The 16,141-nt window shown below is 51.5% G+C and overlaps 5 protein-coding genes across 5 annotated transcripts; 3 read left to right on the forward strand and 2 right to left on the reverse strand.

Annotated features, from left to right (window-relative positions):
• Window positions 1-13: 13 nt before the first annotated feature.
• Window positions 14-1,679, reverse strand: N7468_010132 (CRAL-TRIO domain-containing protein; the record flags this gene model as incomplete). Its single annotated transcript, XM_058479427.1, is given in 5 exon segments — window positions 14-268; window positions 288-554; window positions 659-748; window positions 811-852; window positions 942-1,679. The coding sequence occupies 5 exon segments, from the start codon at window positions 1,677-1,679 to the stop codon at window positions 14-16; spliced, it is 1,392 nt and encodes a 463-aa protein (XP_058325995.1).
• A 996-nt stretch (window positions 1,680-2,675) lies between these two features.
• N7468_010133 (uncharacterized protein) lies at window positions 2,676-3,580 on the reverse strand (the record flags this gene model as incomplete). Its single annotated transcript, XM_058479428.1, has 5 exons — window positions 2,676-2,742; window positions 2,797-2,827; window positions 2,887-2,966; window positions 3,026-3,435; window positions 3,485-3,580. The coding sequence occupies 5 exons, from the start codon at window positions 3,578-3,580 to the stop codon at window positions 2,676-2,678; spliced, it is 684 nt and encodes a 227-aa protein (XP_058325996.1).
• Window positions 3,581-4,032: 452 nt separating this feature from the next.
• On the forward strand, window positions 4,033-6,329 carry N7468_010134 (RNA polymerase II mediator complex middle subunit MED1; the record flags this gene model as incomplete). Its single annotated transcript, XM_058479429.1, has 2 exons — window positions 4,033-5,628; window positions 5,679-6,329. 2 exons carry the CDS (start codon window positions 4,033-4,035, stop codon window positions 6,327-6,329), a joined length of 2,247 nt encoding a protein of 748 aa, XP_058325997.1.
• Window positions 6,330-10,609: 4,280 nt separating this feature from the next.
• On the forward strand, window positions 10,610-12,092 carry glnA (glutamate--ammonia ligase; the record flags this gene model as incomplete). Its single annotated transcript, XM_058479430.1, has 5 exons — window positions 10,610-10,612; window positions 10,676-10,711; window positions 10,801-10,893; window positions 11,077-11,581; window positions 11,653-12,092. 5 exons carry the CDS (start codon window positions 10,610-10,612, stop codon window positions 12,090-12,092), a joined length of 1,077 nt encoding a protein of 358 aa, XP_058325998.1.
• Window positions 12,093-14,395: 2,303 nt separating this feature from the next.
• Window positions 14,396-15,997, forward strand: N7468_010136 (phosphoesterase-domain-containing protein; the record flags this gene model as incomplete). Its single annotated transcript, XM_058479431.1, has 4 exons — window positions 14,396-14,587; window positions 14,641-14,785; window positions 14,843-15,133; window positions 15,186-15,997. The coding sequence occupies 4 exons, from the start codon at window positions 14,396-14,398 to the stop codon at window positions 15,995-15,997; spliced, it is 1,440 nt and encodes a 479-aa protein (XP_058325999.1).
• Window positions 15,998-16,141: the final 144 nt, after the last annotated feature.

A 16,141-nucleotide genomic window follows, 5' to 3' on the forward strand; every position in this document is an offset into this window, starting at 1 on the left:
TGGTTATACTTAGCTATTCCTTTAATTGTTCCTTCCCGGTTTCCTTCGGCTGTGGGCTCTCCAATTGTGTGCTCTTCTCATTAGCACATCCCTTGTGAACCTCAGCAGGTTGATACTGTTCAGATTGTGCCTCTGCCTGGCCTTTCACAGGTGGATAGAAATCAACCTTGCCACCACCTTGAATGACACCTGTTCTGTCCAAGATAGTGCGAGAGCGGATGTAAGGGTCCAATCGCCAGTAGTCTCTCTTGGAGCTTTTTGGCCAACTCTTCTCGACGGCTCTTCACAGTATCATCCTGGGGATTCTGTGTCCATTCCAAAGTAGCAGCGAAGAGATCTTGTCCAAGCTTTTTCCTCTCAGCAAGAATGTTATCTCTGGTAGCTGTATCTTGGAGCTTGGCATTCTCATTCTGTTGAGGTTCGAGGTATTCAAATTCCCAGTCCTCTTCACCTCCAAGTTCCTTGATTATGTGGGACCGAGGAATGAGTTCCTCGAGTCCATCCACGCCAGTCTGGAAACGGACCTTTGATGCAACTACAGGATCGAGAAGGCCCTTCACTATTCTCCAAAGACCTATTTATTTTTTTTTCTCGATGAGCAAAATCCAGACGTGATCTCTTCACAGCGGGTAGCAGATTGGAACGAACCTGAGAAAACCCAAGGAGCATTGTAATAGATGATCGCGCCTAGGCATTCGGGGTAATTGGACTGAAAGGTATCGACGATGAACTTGATAGGTGCCAAGTCCTATCTTTAATCAGCAATCGGACATCGAACTAGGGAGCTAGATCTCGAGGCTGGAGACTTACCCAGTTTGCATAACCGAATCCACCCATGTCAAAAAGGATCGTCTATAACTTTATTAGCATCTCGAACTTGTCGAGCCAGATGGCTATCTTCGCTTTGAGACAGCCGGGCGGAGGATCTGGATCAAGCTTACGATTGTTTCCACCGGGTGAACGAGAGTCACACGGATAGTTTCCAGAAGGTGAATAACAAAGTCATTCATACCCTTCGGTGTCTGGCCACTTGGATCGTGTAGCTTAGCCCGAATAACCAGTATGGGACGTCCCTCCTTGTCTGTACCATGCACGTGGCCCTCGCCAGTGCGCACAAGTCTCATAAAGCCCTCGGCGTCTTTTCGTTGTGACGCATCTTTTGAGGTCTTCAATACCTCGACTGCATGGGGCTCTCCTTTAGGCATGACTTCTTCGTCCACTTTATACTCATTGGCTCGCCAATTGAGAGCAGAGACAAGCTTAATCCATGCCTTGGAGACATCCCACTTCTCTGCGCGGAGATAGCGCAACAGGACTGCATCGGGATGGTCCTGCTTGAGAAAGCCCAGATAAGCGGCAAGGAACTGTTCACCAGGAAACTTGGGCAGGAGGGACTGGATAGCACTGATTTCGTTTGGACCTGTCTTCAGATCGTGGAGACTCGCTGCAAGTTTCGGCGGCAGGGAAACAGATGCGCCCTCTTTAACTTGGGTTGGTGTTCTCATAAGAGAAAACCTTCCGTTAGTAGTCCCGCTCGGTGCCACGGAAGCTCTTTCGGTTGAGCCAGTGCTTTTATCCCACGATTCTATCAAGATCTTCCAGAGCTGTCGGACGTTCTCCTCTTGAGCTGCCGTCAGGTTGCCCACATGGCCGGGGGCAGTCTTCTCAGAGCCCGACATAGTGTCAGAAGTCTCACCAGTACGACAAAAGGGAGATTTCTCAAAGTGCTGGACGCTTCGGAAAGACCCCAAATTGTATTTAAATTGGCGGATATGCGCAGATCAGGATTTATGACAGGTCGAGCCTCGGATTATCATTTCCTGCGTTGGCCCTAGAGCTTCATACTAGTGGCTGCCCTTAATCGTACTAGAGAGAGTAACTACATCACGTGAGGGAAACGCTGCACGTGGAATGCTCTATTTCTGCGTAGTACACGCTATTAGGACGTTAAATGCACAGAATCTATAGAGTGAGATTGCAGCCCAGTCTTGACTCGGGACTCGGTGGATTCCAGCTGACAAGCCACATCTTTTTACCAAGCGCTCTTGCCATCAGTGATGTGATGTGGGGTTTCTCCCGCACAAGCCCCTGAGCGGGCATTACAATGAACGGGTCTAGCCTCCAATTTCAGCTTTCAATTCCGTGCCCCAGCTTCCTAAATGGCGGGGGCAGAAATCTCCGATAGCAGAGCAACACACTACTCAAACAGGAAAGGATTCCAGAAAGTTTCCGACCTTGTTCCTTGCTCCGTAGTTACCGCGGGTAGCCCCACCAATCCGCAAGGCCTTTGAATCATACCGACACGGAATGTCCTGGGCCCCTAACCTCCCCTAAGAATCATGGAACAAGATCCTGAAGGGGCCGAAAGTTATATGGAACTCTCCATCTACGTCTACGGGCCCGAAGCAGACCAGATCAGCCAGAGAGATGGGCGAGATTGAGACCGGCCCTCGGATTCGTATCGGACGGCAGTATGCGCCGACTGAGGCTGTGTATGCAGTTGTCAGGATACTGCGGTATTTTGAAGGAATAGGCAGTAGCGATGAAAAATTGTAGCTGCGATACGCCGGGCCCATAAAACCCGATCCACTCTGCTCAATGAGTTTAATTCAGTTTTGCGGTGCATTATTTGTACATGGAATGAGAGATCCTAGAAAGAACTAGAGAGCATTCTTTCACTTCTTATCAAGCTCCTTGAGCCTCTGGACCAGTTTCCCTCGGAGGAAATCGCTCAATCCCAGACTAGAAGAGTCAGTATATCCATGAGTAGTTACAGGCGGGAGAAGAATAACTTACATTCCATCACGTGTCACGACTCTGTACGTGCCTACTAGATTGTTAGCATTGAATAACGGTATGGCGCCAAGGAAGCATGTATAGACCTACCGCTAGCTTGGTATTTCCCATCACCGTCGACAAATTGACCATTTCCATCGACCTCAAGACTACCAAAGATATCTTCGGGCCTTTCAAATCTGTCAGCGGAATCCCTAAGAAGCCTGGTTCGCGCCATTGCTGTACATACCATGCAATACGCCCATACTCCGGGGCCCTCCGACCATCTGAAATATGGATCCAGCCACCACGGCCAGCAGAACCCGCACCACCTTGTCCACTTGCACCGCCGCTGGAATCGCTCGCGTCGGCCCGACGCTTGCTCCGGCGCGAATTGGTTAAGAGTACACCACCAGAAGTCAGATTGGCACCAGATGTAGATACCATAACCTGTGCTTGGGATTGTGCATCTGGGTCCTCGTGCGCATGCTTAGCAAACACCTCTTGTAGGATTGTGATAAATTTTGGGTTCTCGGTGAGAGAGTCTGGCGTGGGAGGCAATTTTGTGGTGGCGCCAATCGAAAGATCGGGATTGACAGGCTCAGAGGATAATAGAGATAGAATATGAGTTCCCTTCGCTCCCTGGCTTGGGAATACGTACTGCATCCATGTTAGTGTCAGCCTTGTGGCTAGGGAAGACTCGACCAACGATATGAGGATTGCCTTCCAAGGTTGAAAGGCTCCTAATCTGTGACCACCGTTGCAGGCCCAGGGCCTGCCGGCAAATATTTCTTGACGCGAACATCCTGTTCAATCGATATTACCACGATTGTAAATTCAGATTGTGCAGTGCTCGGGTTTTGAGTTGTCAAGTTGATTCGACGTCATTTGAATATTGCAGAATCCCGGCGGTGGGTGAGGCGGTAGTGGCCGTTCAAACTAATGCGCGTTTATGAAGAACCAAGATCGACCGCCATCGCGAAGCCCCAGCGGTGCATAACAATTGCAGCACGGGGGCGGATACCACGCCTGGGAGCTGTAGGCCATCACACTGTGCTTGCAATACTTGCCAGCCGCGCTCAAGTTTGTGCTGAGGCCTGCAGCTGGCTGTGATCGAGTACGCGTTCAAGGATAGCCACGCCAACTGAAGACCCCACACAGGCGCGCTGACTTCCCACAAGTCTGCGTGTCTCGGAGGCTTTCATCTCGTGTAATTGAATGTACGCAAGAAGTTATTGAGGAGACATCTAGCCCACCATGGCGACTCCCTCTGCGAAACCTGGCGCAACGCCAACCCACCTCACTTCCTCCCCACACCCCGGTTCCGCGCCTCTCTCTCGCTCCATCGCGCATAAGTCGCCCTCTACAAGAACACCGACAGGATACGGAGCTGGCCACCACAATCACGCCAGTGTTTCTTCATCCCACCAATACGCCACGCCTCTCGCCGTCAGCAGTGGCGTTGACGACCCCGTCAACTTCAGCTCGCCGTCTGCACTTCTGGCGCTGGGCGCATATACTGGGATCAGTCCAGGTGTCGCAGTCCATGATGGGTTAGTGGGTACCAGTATGAACGATACCGATATTCAAAATTTGGGGATGCAGGGTCTTAAGCTGGGACGCGATAGCGACGAAGAACAAAGGCACCGTATCGAAGAAGTTGTACAAGTTCTTCGAGCGCGCGTGGCTGGCCGAGGTGTCTCTAGAGAAGGCGTGGAACGTCTTAGTCGTCTCGAGGGCTTCGAATCTATCTGGCAGCACAACGACATCAACATCGCTGGAAACTTCGTCGATCTGGAGATTGAATTTCACGCCGGCCACGAGGTCGTGAAGGACGTCAGTTTGCGGTATGCCACACCCGAGTACACGGAAGGTGAGCGGAGGGAGGAAGCCACTTCCGTTTTAAAGCGCAATCTCGTTCAATCCCCGCAAGATGCCGATACTGGGAAATGGAGATCGTTGCAAGCTTTCTACGAGAACCTTCAATGGCTTGCCAAACTTGACAAGCTCAGCCAAGAAGTCAATTGTTTTGAGGCGCTGGAGGGTCTTGAGGAGAACGTCAAGCGAATTTGGGAGGAAGAAAATAAGGACAACAAATACGGCGGTGCCTATGAGCATCTCTGTCGCGGTGTTATTGGTCGCCCCAGCATGCATAAAGGATCTCGAATCGGTCTTGGTCTGGAGTACTGGGTGGATCAAGCGATGGCGATCGATAAGAAGAAGAACAGCTCACCCGATGCGATGGTCCTGGACAATCAGGAAGAGCAAGAGGCTAGTGACCTAGAGGACGAAAGAAGGGTATGGACTGCTATGATTGAGTGCGAGGAGGGCTATCCTTCACTTCGCATTTCCAAGGAATGGGTTGGAACCGAAGTCTTTTCTACTGTGGAGAAGACAGAGGACTCTGACTCTGCTGAGCCTTCACAATCTGTCAATTGGCTCGAGCCTCCACAAACCATGCGCATTTCCCACGGGAACCACCCTGATCCAATGGCCCTTGATTCCAGCATGCTTGAGTCATCACCACCGAATCGCCGATTTGTTCTCAAGCTCGAACCCGCCCTTGATCTACCCATCTTTGTGGTATCGGAAATATACAGGCATCTGGGCTTACAGCAGCACCAAGAATTCAAATTCATCACATACGACACCTTGCTAGTCTCCGGGCCAATGGATGATGCACCCTTACCCGGCCAAAGGAAGTGCAGAGTATCTGTGGACACGTTTGAGGCTGATGGAACCTTCCGTAAAAAGCACCACAATTGCAGCTTCCAGCCATTTGAAGCGGTGTCAGGTCGCACCATCAGTGAACTCCCCTTTTCCCACCCCCGTCAAATTGCCGAGATCATCCCCGTATGTATTAGCCCACCCCCTGTTTGAGTGACTTCTGCTAACTGAATCAGACCTTCCGGCAATATGCAATGCTCTCAAGCCTCATTCGAAGGGTGTTCAAAGCGCCAGCGGAAGAAAGGGCTAGCGAGCATGGTTCTTCTGCCAACCCGCAAGTTACCAGTCCTGGCTCTGTAGACCAGGCGTCAGATGCTCCCCCTGATCACACAGGAATCATCACTCTCAGTAACGATGAATCTACCGACGATAAGATTGCCGTTCTGCTAGCAGGAGGGTTCCCATCTTCTGACTCCGACGCCGAGACCCTGTCACTTTCAAGTGGAGTTAAGAGCTTACACCTGGACGACGTTAAAGTTGATGTGACATTGCGGACTCAAATCGGACAAGCACCGGCCCTTATCCTCGTTATCTCCGAACCTGGTAGGACAACCAGTGACACCGAAGAGATTACTACTGATGAGGTGAACATCACGATATGCATTGAAATCGGCCTCAATGGCCGTGTCACCGTGACGGAAAGTGCCGGCCTTGCGGCTCATACTCCCGGAGGCGGGGACACGGAAATGCAAGGGGCCGATGACAGCGATCCGACGCTGCAGGATGTCCACAGGAAGATCGCCCGGGTGCTAGAGATCTCGCAGGACCTGGGAATCTTGGTGGAGTGGGTCCTTCGCTCGCAGCGGCAGCGGGCCGGCGGTGGCTGATGCTGATGCTGGCTGCCGGGCATTCCGGATCTGGCAGATCTCGGAATAAGTACGAGAATTACTGTGTCGGGATGTTTCGATATCATTGTTCTTGCAAGAGGAAGCAAGACGTTCATTCTCGTCTTGCTGTCAAGAGCAAGGGGCAAGACCTGGTGAAGCGGTCAGAATATCCTACTCTCAATGCTTCTAACGTCCTTGCAATAGCCTAACAGTTGTCTTCGACGCCATATGATGCATGGCTGGCTTGGGAAATGCTCGATGAAGCATGGAGGTCCTCGCCTGCCTCGGACGCATTATTTCATGTTTTGCCATGACATATTTGATACCCGGACGCATTAGGGCGCCATGAGCTTTCTGGGCGCACTAGATGGCATTCAATGAAAAGAAACGTACCATAAGTCTCAGTGCCAGCCGCCTAGTAATCAGTTAATTGCGAATGAATTCATCCATGAATAGTCAAGATAACCCAACTCTATACCTCACCGAAGACACTCATGCATCAAAGTGCACAGGCCTGAAAATTACAGCAGACACGGTCGATCCCCTGCTCTTGACGTCGATCTGTTCGTCCAAATCCCCGTCTTGGATCAACCAGTCCCCGCGATCTTCCATTCCTCATCTACAAACTTTACCAAACAAGCAATGACATCACCCGATCGCCCATCCTAGCGTCAGCCACACCCAGAGAACTTTGTTCACACCAAGACATCATAATGTCATCGCGTGGCCGATCTCATACCCCAGACTACGACGCGGGGGCGCCACCTGGGCGTATACTCCTGCGTGGTTACGTTCCCCCCTTCAGCACGGCCTTTCATCTAGAGCAGATCGTCTAATTATTGCCGACTCGAAGACACCGGAGGTCAGTAAGAGGTATAGGCTTGATGGCTCCCAATCAAAGAGCGAGACGCGCTAGGCGAGGGATAATAAGACGACTCCGGAGGGTCTTTACACGCTAGAGTCGTTGATCTTTGACGGAACAAGAAAATAGGGTGCAAATCTTGAGTCTTTCACCGATTTTCGAAAGCGTTGGTGCCCCACCTGAGGCTTTTGATGCTTCTGAAAACAAACCATAGCTCGTAATTTTGCTTTTTTGGGCTGTCCGAGGAGATTCATTTCCTTTTGAACTCTCCATCCTGGTGAGGCATTTATGGGAGAAATCCCTCGGATTTCATGCTGCGGGGCAGTTTTTGAGGGGTTTGGCCTCATTTTCATCTACTGTTGAAAGAGACAGTTCGTTTTGGAAGGAGTATAGGATTATGATCGTTAGTTGTTACTAGGTATGCCCGTTGACGATGAGGTATAAAGCACTGGTAGTTAACTAGTCCACTTAGTTAACTATCGCCACACAGACGAGAGAAAGAAGATATTACGTGCAGAGTATTGAAGTTATGACTAGCGATCCAGTCAGCGCCGTGAGTCAAGCTAGCGTTGAGCCAATCAACGATACCCGATAAGAAATACAAGCCCCGTCGATCCACGCAAGGCCCTCTTATTACTGTGGGGACCGCCCTCTTTACCCTGTATGCTTGGGATTCTGTCATTTTCCGATCACACGCCCAGTGCTTAAGAGCTTATTGCGTATCAGGCGCGGGAAAAGGCGCAGGATCAGATAGTAACGTACTGACCCTAATTTACAGTGCTCAGCCTCGACTCGGCAAGACGCCGCCTGACTAAGGAAGGCCCTGAATCATGTCTCGGCTATTCTGGGGAATCGAACTTCTGTGCTATGGCGGTGCTGGGGTGCCCACTGCCACTGTGCTACCCCGGAGACTTAGGATTCTCGCGATATTCTTAGACAGGGCTGAGTTCGGGGGAAAAGGCGCCACTCGGCCACTCGGCCACTCGCTGCCTTCCTGAAATTCCCGACTTGGACTGAGAAGGAAATACGGGAGAGTCCCTGGTCGTGTGATAAGACGCTAGCATCGCATTCTCCCGGTGGCTAACCTTCCCAACGGCTGTGGTGCACAGTATACTTCGACCCCTCCGTACCGACGTATAGAAGCCGCTGCTAAGAAGCCTTTGCCGCCCAGAACCACCAGCGCATACACAGAAGCAGTCAACAATTACATAAAAGGAATTCCGGAAATAGAAAATCTCAACGCAAAATACAAATCAAGATCCAGTATAAAACTGGTCTCGACTCGTGACATCTTGCATACGGGTACCAACTCCTCAGGCCGGTGTCGGGGGCGGTACCAGCGGCTTGGCCCCGCTTGATTGGCGCTCGGTGGTTTCGAGAACACTTTCGCCACGCTCCACTTCGGCTCTGATCGACCCCCTTTCCTGGTCTGGCTACTCCAGTTTCAAATGGGGTTTGATGGGGTTGCGGATCGGTATTGGTACATGTAAGTACGTACCTACCGGTCATAATGTGAAGGCGTGATCAGTTGAGAAAAAGTGCGGTGTAGTGTGAGGACCGCTTAGGGTTCGTGGATCAAATGGCTGCTGTACATTGAGGTTTGGACGGGGTCTGTGCGATGTGTCAGCGTCTGGTCCAGAGCCCTGGAGTGGCACCTCCGCTGCAGGTACAATGGCCGCAGTCTCCAATTGATTGTGCAGATAAGACCTGCTGCTCGTACCGTGCCACGCGGAATCACCGAGCTACGCGCCGAGGGGCGATAAGAGACCGCGCTATCTGCGATTGCCGTGCATGTAGGTTGCGCCTAGCGTGGACACGAGGGGTTCGTAGCGTCTGAGATGGCTCACCGAAAAGAGGCCCCTGATACTGGATAAGATATTGACTACTAGTATGGGAGGGAATAATTGCTTTTTCTGGACGGAGGGCGCCGTCAAGATCAGAAGTCTAGAAGCCTGCAGATCGTAAAGAGGGGTACGGACCTATCGTTAGCCCATGCAGCTAAACACGCCAGAGCCCTGATAGTTGAATAATGGATAGGATTCTACTTAGCAATCCCGGTAGCCCGTGACTCCGGGTGGTTCAGTCGGTTCAAGATCCGCACCCGTTCTGAGCCGCCGCAAGGGAGTCCCCGGGGAGAATGTTGCCCCAGACTTCCATGCTACACACCGGGATCCGACGTGGGGTGAGAGCGCACGGGGTAGGAGACCAGATCTGGGAAACAGATGCGCATCTCCTCCAATTGATAATGATGGATTAGAGATGGCCTGAGCAGGCGTTCCTCTCGTTATCGGCCCAACGGGATCAAAGCAATTGATCATATTACTGGGGCTTATTACAAGGGCCTGCATGCTGATTGGGCATCAGTAGGTGAAGGGTTATCAACGAGGCTAGAAGGCTAAAGGTAATTATCCAAGCCCTACAGAGTACACTGTAATTGTTCGAAACTATCGCGGCTGGCTCGGTAATGGGGTTACCATGTGCAAGGGCTAGAAAAGTCACAGTCACGAGAAACGGGGGAAGTTTGGGGACTATAGATCGGAAGGGCTATTGCGGGCAGATTTCCCATTGGAGGCATTCCAGCTTCTGACCACGAGAAGTCGAAGCTTTAGTCGTGCCTAATGCCCGAGGGAATTCGCGACGATCTACTGTTCTTTGTCACAAATCTCGGCGGCGACCGGGCACAGCGGTCTTGTATGATGTACCAATGATGACACGGGGAAAGATTCGTGGGAAATGATTACCGCCTCGGATCTCTTGAAGACCACACACATTAGAGAATCTTGTAGGGATAAATCCCCGGGTACCCAGGTAGAAATGGCACAATTTGGAAAGCTGCAAGCAAAGAAAGGAGTATACGAAGCTCAACAATGCGTGATTTTTTCGATACTTGTTTCCCCAACGACCCCCGGTTTCGGGTGGTGGGAATGTATGAAAATGTATGAGGCACTTACGCTGCCATGTTTGCGATTGGCAGCGGATACCGAGAATATACGAACATTACCGGTACTGCTCCGTACCGAACAATACCGCTAGGCCGCATTGGGGGTGGCTGACCCGTGCTGCCTCTTCTTTCTCGCTCGTTCGCCGTTCGTTCGTCGCTTCCCCCACCCGAAACACTGGGAAAAAAAAAGTAAAAAAAGAAAAAAGAAATTCGAACGGAATTAATTTCGATTTTTGCAAAAATTCCCAAAAAAACCGCAGTGACTAAATTTAAATCTTTATCGGACCTTCTTAACCTCTCTCCCTCGCCCCCCCACCATCTAAAAACTCCATCTTTCCCTCGCTTTGGATTCTCCATCCATCGTTTCTGTTTTCCTTTGGTCCTTCGGGATTTCACCTATCTTATAACAACAAAACCGCATCTGCTTGCTCGTCAAGCCTTGCTTAATTTTCACTCATATACCCATAATCCTTCATTATGGTAGGTCCTTCCATCTGTGACTCATGCCCTGGAACCCTCAGTACTAACGAACATCACCTCCAGGCTGCGGATTCAACTGTCGTCTCCAACACGGAGAATGTGCGTTTGATCCTCAATGCATTGAATTTCCACAATGGCCTTTGAGCCAGAGAGGAAATACATATACTGACTTGTCCTTGGATGGATAGCTCCTGAAGTACATGAACCTTGACCAGCGCGGTCGCGTACAAGCTGAGTACGTCTGGATCGATTCCACTGGAGGCACTCGCTCCAAGACAAAGGTAAGATCACAATCTCTCTATGGCGAGTGGCTTGAGGGCGTTATCGCCCCTCCCTTGATAAGGGCTGCGCACGGGGAAAATCGCACGCGACGCCCCTGCACCCATCCGCATCACGTGGTCAATGGAGGGGCAACCCGACTGATTTTATGAAAGCAAATCAAAACTAACACCTTATCTTGCTAGACCCTCTCCAAGGCCCCTAAGAGCGTCGACGAACTCCCCGAATGGAACTTCGACGGTTCCTCCACCGGCCAAGCCCCAGGCGACAACTCCGATGTCTACCTGCGCCCCGTCGCTATCTACCCTGATCCTTTCCGCCGGGGTGACAACATCCTCGTCCTTTGTGAAACTTGGGACTCAGATGGATCTCCCAACAAGTTCAACTACCGCCATGATGCTGCCCGTCTCTTCGAGACCCACGCCAAGGAGGGATTCTGGTTCGGTCTGGAGCAAGAATACACACTTCTCGGCACTGACGGCTGGCCCTACGGCTGGCCCAAGAACGGCTTCCCCGGTGCTCAGGGACCTTATTACTGTGGTGTTGGTACCGGCAAGGTCTACTGCCGTGACATCGTCGAGGCTCACTACCGTGCCTGTCTCTACGCCGGTATTGAGATCTCCGGTATCAACGCCGAGGTGATGCCTTCCCAGTGGGAGTACCAGATTGGCCCTTGCCCTGGCATCTCCAGTAAGTCACCGTCAATTTGACATACCCTCCCCCGTACGGAACCTTCCCCCAGTCAACTAACAATCTGATAGTGGGTGACCACCTCTGGATGTCCCGATTCATCCTCCACCGTGTTGCTGAAGAGTTCGGTGTGCGCATCTCATTTGAGCCCAAGCCTATCAAGGGTGACTGGAACGGCGCTGGTCTGCACTCCAACGTCTCTACTGAGGCTACTCGTGCCGAGGGTGGCCTGAAGGTCATCGAGAACTACATGAAGAAGCTCGAGGCCCGTCACGTTGAGCACATTGCCGTCTATGGTGAGGGTAATGAGGAACGTCTTACCGGTCGCCACGAGACCGGTGACATCGAGAAGTTCTCATATGGTGTTGCCGACCGTGGTGGCAGTATCCGTATCCCCCGCCAGGTCGCCAAGGACGGCAAGGGCTACTTCGAGGACCGTCGTCCCGCCTCCAACGCCGACCCCTACCAGATCACCGGTATCATTGCCGAGACTCTTTGTGGCGGCGTTTAAATTGAATCATCTTTTGGTCTTAGCGCTCCGATACCCTCCGGCATCAACTGGGAGTTCGGAACCCTGAGAGCGGCCTGACTGCGTGAGGGAGCCTTAGATTACGCCATGCTTCATTCTTCATTTGGCGCGTCCCCGTCGCGTTCCTAAACCCCATCTATCTTTCCTATCCCAACGCCCGGGTCCGCTTCTCGCGTTCGTTTCTTTCTCCCTCTTGCACTTGCCGAGCTCTTGTGTCTTTTCTTCTTTTTTTTTTTTGGTCTTGGATCGCACCCTTTTCACATGGGTTTATGTGACACGTACAATAGCATAGAGCAGTTACATGGATGGAAAATCGACCATCGTTTGGAGAATCATCCGCCATCTACGTCCAGTTGTAAAAGCCAGGATGAAATCTAGCATACTCGTTAATACCCAATATTGATGATGCATCGAGATTATCAGCCCAGCCCGCGGGTCTGGTAGATATTGACCATGCATGCATGTTACCTGCAAGACTACTAATAGTACTTGATAGCCACTCGTTCCAGTACGGACGTCGGGCTATCATGCGTTGCTAGCCTTTCTGGAAGCTGGAAACTAGCGGCGCCTTGATGTTTTTTTTTCTTAAGCGAATTTCGAGCTTGGGAACAAACAGTGCACACGACAGATAGAATGGTTTATCCGCGCGCACTTCCATCTTGTTGACTTTCAATTAGCTATGTCAATGATGGTCATTTAGCAAGATGGACACTACCAGTACTTTCAAGCCTAAGAGTAAGATCTAGTGTCTGCTTCACTGCGTATCATCTCAATAGGCCTTGAACCGATCTACTGCTTATCTTTGGCAGTCTTCCATGCAAAATTCATGGGTACACCTCCGAATAGCCTGAAGAACATAGTACTTATTACTGGTCGATGAAGGGTTCAGGTTCAACGGAAATAAGGTCGATACCTCCGAAGTCAGCCCGGTTCTAACATAGAGAATGCAATTAATATATAGAGACGGAATGCACGGGTTTAGAGGTGCATCGCAATTGCAATTGCCTCTTTCTAGGTCCCGAGGTGATCGATCGGATTGGAGATTTGTCATTGGATATTTTACGGTGAGATCCAATGGTTAAGCCTATCTGCAGGGTCCTGTGTGATCATCATCCCGAAAGCTTGGCGTGTTCCTGGCGATCCTGTTAGGTCGATCATTATGACTTCAGCTCTGATATGATGACCCAGATTGAGGATGTCAGGTTATGACTTATAGCAGGACAGATTAGTTATCTACTGAGAACCTTGGAAGAGTCGAAATATATTACCAAGGTTAGACTCCCACAAAATACCAGTACCCTGATATAGCATATCTTGCTTCAAGTGTGAGGGTGAGCTCAATTCTCTGGACCAGAAGATCGATTGGATGTAATGCTTAGGCCTCGCGTCTCGCTCAAGAATACAAATGGGCTTCTCTAGCCCGCTACCAGATACCCGCCAGCCGAATGACCATCAATGTCTTGAGCACGATGGGATTCAAGGCCAGACCTGACCATCCCGGCCTAGTGTCAGCTAGTATGATGATATTCCTGTGTGAGGTCTGGAAGTCGAGCGCACTAAATCCGATTGGACAATTGACTTCAATGAGTCGGTGCAACGATCTCGAACGCCAGCCCTGTACATGCACTTCCCTGCGACACGTGGGATCCAGGAGGCAGGCCCAGATGCAACAGGCAGACACAATCAGAGTACGGAATGACTAGGGAATATTCCACGAGCCATTCTTTGGGGAAGAGAATGTATGATTGGCTGTTCGCCTCGCATGGCCGGTTCTGCGTGCCGAATCGGGGCATCGAATTCAAGCGAAGCACGCCATTAGCGGATTCCATGCGATGCAACTGATCCAGGGCGCACTCCGGGACTGGTCCGACAGCGCGCTTACGCGAATGTTGACCGAACGACACCCACGAGGCATTTGCTTTTGATCAAGGTTGATCAGGGCTTGGCCATACATAAATCTCAGCGATCTCCGCCCGCTCTCCACTTGGGCCCCACGGGCCAGCTCCGCCCAATCGGCGAACATTCATTGCCAACGGCCCCTCTTCCATCCCATCTCGCGTGAGACCGCTGAGGAACGTGCTATGAATCCACCCATCTGATTGGCCCGAGGTATTATGTGCTCGGTCCTTTCACCGATGCAAATGTGGAGGGATATCACCGTGGTCGCATCAAGCTGTCGCCTGGCCCCGAGGACTGTCGCGAGGTTTAAAGAGAGCTGTCTCGCCCGGTAGCTGTTCGAGTGCGAGTCGTTTTCCCTTTCCAGATCAGGATCTTTGCTACTTGAGATGGCCTCCGTGACTGCTCTTCTTGCCTTGGCCGGCATGGCCGGCATGGCCGCTGGTGCTACCATCACCACCACTGAGCCGTCGTTGGCCGACATCAAGGCTGCCCAGGCAACCACCGTGCCTCAGACCTGGACTTCCAATATCGAGGGCAAGGCTTTCAACCGTTTCTATCAGATCTGGCTGGAGAACGTCGTAAGTATTCATGGTCTTGTAAGGTTGGGGCCCATGCTCATGTTTGATGCCAGGACTTCGTCGATGCTGCCAAAGACCCCAACCAGAAGTGGTTGGCCAAGCAGGGCATTGAGTTGACCAATTTCTATGCTGTTGGTCATCCTTCCCAGCCGAACTACGTTGCTACTGCGAGCGGTGACAACTACGGCATGGACAATGGTTAGTTCTCTTATTCCCTCTGGTATAAAGTGTGTGTAAAGCTCATGATCCAAATAGATGACTTCCATAACATCCCTGCTAATGTCTCGACAATCGCCGATCTGTTGAACACCAAGGGTATCTCGTACGCTGAATACCAGGAGCACTTGCCCTACCCTGGCTTCCAGGGATTCAACTACTCCAATCAGGAGACCTACGCCAATGACTACGTGCGTAAGCACAGTCCTTTGGTTTCGTTCGAGTCATTCACTGCCAATGACACTGCTCTTCGCCTGCTGAAGAACTTCACCTCTTTCTATGATGACTTGCACAACAAGGAGTTGCCCCAGTGGGCCTTCATCACCCCTAGTAGGTTTCCTGTTACCATCTTATCAATCGGCATTACTAACAATGGGCGAAGACATGACCAATGATGCTCATGACACCAACATCACCTTCGGCTCCACCTGGCTGCGTGGTTTCGTTGAGGGCCTGATGAACAACACTTACTTCTGGGACAACACGCTTCTCCTGCTGACTTTCGACGAGACGGAGACCTACGGAGTTCCCTACGACGAGGCGTACGCCGACCAGAACCGCATCTTCAGTGTTCTCCTGGGAGGTGCTGTCCCCAAGGACCTGATTGGTACTAAGGACAGCACTTTCTACACCCACTACTCGACCATTGCCTCCGTCGAGGCTAACTGGGGCCTTCCTTCCCTCGGCCGCTGGGACTGCGGTGCCAACCTGCTCAAGCTCGTCGCTGACAAAGTCGGCTACACCAACTGGGATGTTGACACGACCAACCTTTGGCTCAACGAGTCTTTGCCCGGTCCTCTTTCCGAAGACAAGCTCTCCCACTACCGTGCCAGCTGGCCCGTCCCCACCACCAACGCGACCTGCTCGTCCGGTCACGGCATCCTGAAGTCCGTCGTCGACGCTTACAAGCACCAGGCGCCCACCTACAACTACACCGCGCCTTTGCCTCACGATGCTGCCTACGGCCTGGATGTGAACATCCCTTACTCCCGCCACGGCACTACCTATGTCACTGGTGTGAACTCTACTGGAACTATTGCCTTTGACAAGTCTTCCAACTCCTCTGCCACTGGCTCTAGCAGCAGCTCTGCTCATTCCTCGACCGCCACTGGGAACGGTGCAGTTTCCGCTTCGACTGTCTCCGCTGGCCTCCCCGTCGCTGCCATGGTGGCTGCTCTTGTCAACTTCCTGTAAGGTTGATGGTGTATATGAAGTCATGTTATCGCATCGCTGGCAGGGGGAAAAGACCCTGTTCTGTAAATCATATTATTCGTAGTAGTTTTTCCTCGGTATGAGTAACGAGTCAGATGAGTGGGTAGCTCGATGTATTCCGATCTG

This window comes from Penicillium chermesinum (genome assembly GCF_028974085.1).
Source record: "Penicillium chermesinum strain IBT 19713 chromosome Unknown utg000008l:1.0-1752722.0:1.0-1753981.0, whole genome shotgun sequence".
Lineage (NCBI taxonomy): Eukaryota > Fungi > Ascomycota > Eurotiomycetes > Eurotiales > Aspergillaceae > Penicillium > Penicillium chermesinum.